The sequence below is a fragment of the Bison bison genome, unplaced genomic scaffold (genome assembly GCF_000754665.1).
Source record: "Bison bison bison isolate TAMUID 2011002044 unplaced genomic scaffold, Bison_UMD1.0 scf7180017864255, whole genome shotgun sequence".
NCBI lineage: Eukaryota > Metazoa > Chordata > Mammalia > Artiodactyla > Bovidae > Bison > Bison bison.
Window position 1 is genome coordinate 2628449 of NW_011494827.1, and position 6993 is coordinate 2635441.

At 45.1% G+C, this 6993-nt stretch overlaps 1 protein-coding gene across 1 annotated transcript in view; it reads right to left on the reverse strand.

Annotated features, from left to right (window-relative positions):
- Nucleotides 1-2285: 2285 nt before the first annotated feature.
- Nucleotides 2286-6993, reverse strand: part of DMP1 (dentin matrix acidic phosphoprotein 1) — a 16686-nt gene continuing 11978 nt past the window's right edge. Inside the window, exon 6 of the mRNA XM_010847789.1 lies at nucleotides 2286-5026. Coding sequence (XP_010846091.1) covers nucleotides 3677-5026 — 1350 coding nt within the window. The 3' untranslated portion in view covers nucleotides 2286-3676. The remainder of the gene's footprint in view (nucleotides 5027-6993) is intronic.

The following is a 6993-nucleotide window of genomic DNA, read 5'->3' on the forward strand; positions in this document are numbered from 1 at the left end:
TATTCATACATTCATGAATGTTATTTCCACTGCTTGAAACTTTCAGTGGCTCATCCTCAAACTGAAGTGGAATCAGGCTCTGTCATTTCTTGGATTTTATTTATTTTTAATATATTTTTAATTGGAGTATGATTGCTTTACAATGCTATATTAGTTTAGTTTGGGGATTTTAAACTAGAATAATTAACTTGGCTTTTCTGTGCTTCATTTGATCTTCTATAGTTTGTATATGTTTTTAAACAGGTATAGAAAAGATGTGAAAACCTGTCTTTTCTCCTTAACCTGGCATTCAGAGACCTTCACCTCCGATCCTGGTCCACCTTTCTAGTCTCTCCTTTGATCACTTCCCCTTCCCTCTTCCTCTCGTCCAAATGCTTTGATGACAACAAATCTTTAAACTCAAACCTTAATGTGCCAGAAACAATTCCATCCACTTTCTTCTCTGTCTCCTTTCCATGGGATGTGTCTCTCCCTGTTTTCTTTTTCAGTCTCCAAGGTCCACTTAGGTTGTCCAGGACTTCCTCCACTTGGCTGTTAACCCAGCCAGTGTTCTGTGGTCCCATCACTTTGGAACATGGGTAGCCTAACACCTGCGTTCACACGTCTGAGCTCATGAGGCTTTTTGGTTGCAAGAACAAAGCCCGTCTTAGGTAGCCTCAGAAAGGTGGGTGTACTGCCAGGATACAGGTGGCTCTTAAGAGTCAAGAAGGTCACGGAGATCCAAGAAGGCCTGATAGACAACAGGAGAGTCAGGAACCAAGCGTGAGAGCAAGAAGATTATGATTTTGTCCCTCAGTGTCAGGAGCTCGATCATTTTCCATTTTGTGCTCCATGATTAATGGACTTAAACTTTCTCCCTATTTCTGCCTGTCTGTATTTTCCCATCTATTTTTGTTTGGACCACTTTCTGACCTCTCTTTCCCCAACAGCCAGATCTCCAGAGAGGGGAACTCAGATTAGACCTCAAGCCACCATCAGGCAGAGCCTTTGTAACAGGCCTGCTCTGAGGCTATTGGCCCATCCATCTTGGGTGGGGTGCTCAACCCACCTGATCACCTGCTGTGAGGAGGGGCATATGGGTGGCTGGAACCTGGTCAGCTACATCTCAGGCAACCAAGAGGTCTGTGCATAGACAGTTATCCTCTGAAGAAACTGTGGGTTGGTGGGAACCTGTAGGTTAATAAAGCCAGATAACTAATCTGTAAAGTCAGAGAACAGAAATGTAGATGTGCCAATGGGCTACTTCAGAATCTCCTGGGACCCTTCTTGAAATACATAACTTGGGGTTTTACTCCAGATCTATTGGGTTAAAATCTCAAGGAAGAAGATTAGAAAACTGTGTGTATTTTGTCTACCATAGGCTTGACGTTGTGAGGGAACAGAGAGGTGTGAAGGATGGGAAGGGTCAGATTGAAGACTGGGAAGTCTTGATTCTCTGAATGAATTTGTAGGGAGCGTTAGTGGTAAAGAACCCTCCTGCCAATGCAGGAGACGTAAGATACCCGGGTTCAATCCCTGGATCAGGAAGATCCCCTGGAGGAGGGCATGGCAACCCACTCCAGTATTCTTGCCTAGAGAATCCCATGGACAGAGGAGCCTGGCGGGCTACAGTCCATGGGGTCACAAAGAGTCAGACATAACTGAAGCAACTTAGCATGTACATGATGTGCTCTAGTGGCCGTGTGGGTGAAAACACATTGGAAAATGTGGAAATACTTGGGACTTCCCTGGCGGTCCAGTGGTTAAGACTTCGCCTTCCAAGGCAGGGGGCGTAAGATTGCTAAGATTGCACAGGCATCATGGCCAAAAAACAAAAATGTAAAACAGGAGCAATATTGTAAAAAAAAAATGCAGTAAAGACTTTAAAAGTGATCCATATTAGAAGAAAAAAAAACCCTAAAAAAAAACAAAATGGAAGTGCTGAGATTCGGTCATTTCCTTCAGGGAAACAGTGTAAAGAATGTGTGTCCCTGTAGTTCCAAAAGTTTACACTTTGGACAATCTGAGAGACCATGAACTTTTGGTGCGGCCTAATACAAAAAGCTGAGAGCTGGCTTCCCTTTTCCCCCTTATCCATAACAGATCCATTTAGTGAAATATCATAAGCAACATGAAAAGTAATTTTATCAAATGCGACCTGAATTATCAATAAAATTAAATGTTCAGGAAATAAGGAAGTCTTTTGTTTTAATGGGAGAAAGCTAATAAACTATTTTGCCATGTCTTAAAGGAAAAGTTGTTTCATATCCTAAAAATTGGCATCACTATAAGAAATAAGCACATACTTCTGGATATTATAATCTTTATTACAAAACAAATATTTTAGGTTGAGGTAACATTTCAAAGGGTATTAGGCAAAAATCAATTGAATTCTATACACACAATTTTGCTATGTGCAACACAAATAGAGTACTCCAAGAACAGTTTTTCTAGCTTTGCACATGGATTGATCTTAGAAAAAAATTAAGCTGATAGTTGTCTATTTAAAGAGGAATTTCATTTTTCCACCCTCCCCCACCCAGTCCTCCATATCATCACCAGTGGTAAGGGAGGTGACGCTCATGGGAGTGTCACACACACACACATACACACAAAAAAAAGGAAAAAATCAAAAAGGGTTAATTAATTGAAAAAAGAATTTTTGCTTATCTGAAGCACATTACTGCGCCCTATTTTGAAAACACTTTCACAAACTAAATGTTTATTCATATAGGATTTTCTATTGTTGATACCAAGGATAAATAGAATTGTCTAGCCTTAAATGGAGAAATCCCATGCAACGTTCTGACTCCAGTGTCTTTCCTGCTGTGAAGCCCTCTCTAATTCTCAAGGCAAAGTGCGCCCTCTTCTGTGAATCCATATGTTTTGTTCATTATCTGTGTTAATTGCGATCACCGTGCTGGATTGTAATAATTCTTGCTTTTGTCATATTTATCCCTTTTCAGCTTTATTTACCCTCTATAAGCTTCTCAGAGATCAAACCAGTCAATTCTCAAGGAAATCAACCCTGAATATTCATTGGAAGGACTGATGCTGAAGCTGAAACTCCAATACTTTGGCCACCTGATGCGGAGAGCCCACTCATTGGAAAAGACCCTGATGTTGGGAAAGATTGAAGGCACATGGAGAAGGGGGCAACAGAGGATGAGACGGTTAGATAGCATCACTGACTCAATGGACATGAATTTGAGCAAACTCTGGGAGTTAGTAGAGGACAGAGGAGCCTGGTGTGCTGCAGTCCATGGGTCACAAAGAGATGGACACAACTTAGAGCCTGAACAACAACAAAACCTTCTCCTCAGGAGCAAGAGACAAGTCTTTAAGCTTCTTGACCTCCTCGCCACCCAGTGCAGTGCCTGGTACATAGCACAACCTGTGTAACTGTGCGTTAGGTTAATGAGTTAGGAACTATTTCAGCTGTAAAACGACAATGCACATCTTTCCTTGCTTCAGGTCTCCCATGGAGTGTGTTCTAGTGACATTTTCCATTATTGAAACCTCTATGGTTTGATGACATCCTAGACACAAACAAGTATAACATCGAGCATTTCCTTTCAGAAAGAAATGGCCTCAGGCTATTCTTCTGATACAAACATCAATAAATTATGGTTATGATTTTCCCTAGTCTCCAGCCTCCAGGATGCCTGTCTGTGAGAGGCGCTCAGGCACGCCCATGCTAATAGCCATCTTGGCAATCATTGTCATCCTGATCTCCGATGGGTTTGTTGTGGTACGCATCGACTGTTAATTTTCTGCTTTCTACCTCAGTGTTTTTAGCTTGGGCCTCTTCCTCACTGCTTGACACACTCTCGGTCGAGTTGCTGTCCTCTTTCGATCTGCTGCTGTCCTGGGAATCGCTACCATCGTCCTCCTCAGACGGGCTCTCCTGGCTCCGGCTCTGGGTCTGGGCGCCCTCCTGGCTAGAACTGTTCTGCTCTTCAGTGGACTCTGGGCTCTCCTCCGAGGACCTGAGGCTCTCATGGGATTCGCTGTCAGCCTGTTCCTCTGTGGATGTGCTCTCTGAATCGGAGGGCTTATCCAACACGTCCTCCTCACTGGACTCACTATCCGCCTGATGTTCTCTGGAGTGACTGGTGGCGTTGTCGGGGTTGTCACCCCTGGACTCATGGAGCGCCTCTTCCTGAGATTCGCTACTGTTTTCTTGAGAAGGCAGGTCGACCTCTTGACTAGACTCGCTGCTGGGGTCTTGGACATCCTGACTGTCTTCCGGGGACCGGTTCTCCTCACTCTCTTGTCGAGATTCACTCTTGCTGTGTTCCCTGGATTGGCCGAGGCCGGCTTCTTTGGAGTCGGGGTTTTCGGTGGAGTCACTCATGACTTCTATCGTGTGGCTATCGTCAAGCTCCCCTCTGCCATCTTCCTCAGGAAGACGAGACTTCCGGAAGAATTTCCTGCGGGGATACGCGGCTGCTGGGCTCTCATGGGAATCCTGGGTGCTTGCCTGCTCCTCATCGTCCCCTTTCGATTCTCTTGACTTGAGGCCAGCATCGCTTATTCGGGAGTTGCCCCTCTCGCTCCTGTAGGCGCCCGGGTCATCGCTCTGCATCCCTTCATCGTCGAACTCAGAGCCATCCCCGTGGCTGCTGTCCCCCTCACTGCCGCCTCCCACCCAGTGCTCCTCACTGTCGCTGTCTGGAGTGGAGTCACCGCCCTCGGGCCTGCTGTTCCCCTCATCCTCACGGTCAAGGTCCCTGCTCTCGCTGGTGGTATCACGGGCCCCCTCATCCCCTTGTGGGGTGCTGTCTTCCCTGGATCGTGTGGTGTCAGCCGAGTCTTCGTCGCTTCCAAGCCTGGAGTCCCCTCCTGATCGTCTCTCTTCGGGTCCTGGGCCACCATCATCATCCCCAAAGGTGTCATCTCCGCTCTCGTCTTCATCATCATCTTTATTATCACCTTCACTTCCTCCCCTCCGAGAGAGGCCGCCAGCTGGTCTATGAACATGTTGCTGATCATCAAGGCCCAGGACCTCCTCGGATTCTGTGCTGTCACTGGGGTCTTCATTTGCCTGGAGTTTGGGGTTAAGAGACATGGTCAGTACCCCCAGGAGCTGCTCTAGAGGGTTGTACCTAATGCCCATCTAGGCTCTTTTTGTTTTCTTCTTCCTGTGTCCCTCATCTAAGCCATGTTCAGTTCTATGGTTAAATAATGTCTCAAACAGGGGTTAAAAAGAAGGAAGGGAAGTTGAAAGTCAAGTCATCCCATTTTCCATAGGCACCATTCACTCAGTGCTGCACAAATCTTTTCAAAATGTTCTCTAGAAATTACGTTTATGAAACTCAAATCATATTGTAAGTCTGAGTCCTTAAGGGATACTTTCAGAAATTTTTTTGTAAATTAAAGAATTGATTTATAATACTCCTCAAACTATTTGGTTTAAAACAGTGAAAGTAAACGTGTTGGTCTCTCAGTCATGTCTGACTCTTTGCGATCCCATGGACTGTAGCCCACCAGGTTCCTCTGTCCATAGGATTCTCTAGGCAAGAATTCTGGAGTGGATTGCTATTCCCTTCTCCAGAGTATCTTCCAGACCCAGGAATCGAATCCAGGTCTCCTGCATTGCAGGCAGATTGTTTACTGTCTGAGCCACCAGGGAAGATATACTCATCAAATTATTTGGTTTAAAATAGAGGTTTTTTTAAAATACTGGGTGATTTTGAAATGACTCAGATATTTTTTCAAACCAACTCTGGGGCTGGGGATGGAAAAGTATTAGAGCAGGTGAATGAAACCTTTGGCTGAAATGAAAGTATAATATTGCAGTAAGGTATAGATCTCACCAAAACCATATTTATACTGGTTTGCACAGGCAGAGAGTTGCCTATAGAAGGCTCAGCTGAAGGAGTGTACCTGGGGTGATATCTGAGTTCTAAGTGTAGCTCAGAGGGATGATCCCCAGAAATAAAACAATTGGATGCTCTACTCAGATAAGGAATGTCCATGAGCCTTCATTCATCACACACTGGAAAAATCTACTCTCTCTCTACTGCTGCTGTTTAATCACTAAGTTGTGTCCGACTCTTTGTGACTCCATGAACTGTAGCCTTCCAGGCTACATGGGATTTCCCAGGCAAGAATACTGAAGTCGGTTGCCATTTCCTTTTCCAGTGGATCCTCCTGACCCAGGGATGGAATCCATGTCTCCGGCATTGGCAGGCAGATTCTTTACCACTGAGCCACCTGGGAAGCCCAAGCAACTTGCCCATTTTTTTTTCTTCTTTTCCCACCTGACCCTACTCATCAGTGTCTGAGTTCTGACGGGAGGGAATACAGGGTGGTGACACTCTTCCCATCACTAGAATTTACATGAATCTGCTGGAACTGAGCATCCATGGAGCTTTTCTTACCTCAATAGTCTCATATTGCACCCCCCCCAAAACTGTTGCTGTCATCTAAGAGCTCAGAGAACATGGAGGTTATAAATCACAAGGTCTCCCCAAAAAGAGCGTTTCCCCAATTCTATGCTTATAAATGTATACAACGTTCGTCTGATGAATCTTTAGTCAACATCCTAGAAGAAACCCAGCTCCTAGGATAGCTGGAGCCCAGGGGATTGAGTTTGGTTAAAATGACAGGACAGTTAAGAAAGCAATGACTAAATGTCTTAGAAAAATGAAAAGAAGAAGGAGGGGGAGGAGAAAAGGGGGGACGGGGGGAAGGCATAGGAAAGTAGAAGGGAAGAAAAAAGATGCTAGCAAGTTTTTTATTACAGAGATATAAGCTAAGGGCTTCCCTCATAGGTCGTTGGTAAAGAATCCACCTGTAATGCAGGAGACCCCAGTTCGATTCCTGGGTCAGGAAGATCCACTGGAAAAGGGATAGGCTATCCACTCCAGTATTCTTGGGCTTCCCTTGTGGTTCAGCTGGTAAAGAATCTGCCTGAAACGCAGGAGACCTGGGTTCGACTGCTGGCTTGGGAAGATCCCCTGGAAAAGGGAAAGACTACCCGCTCTAGTATTCTGGCCTGGAGAATTC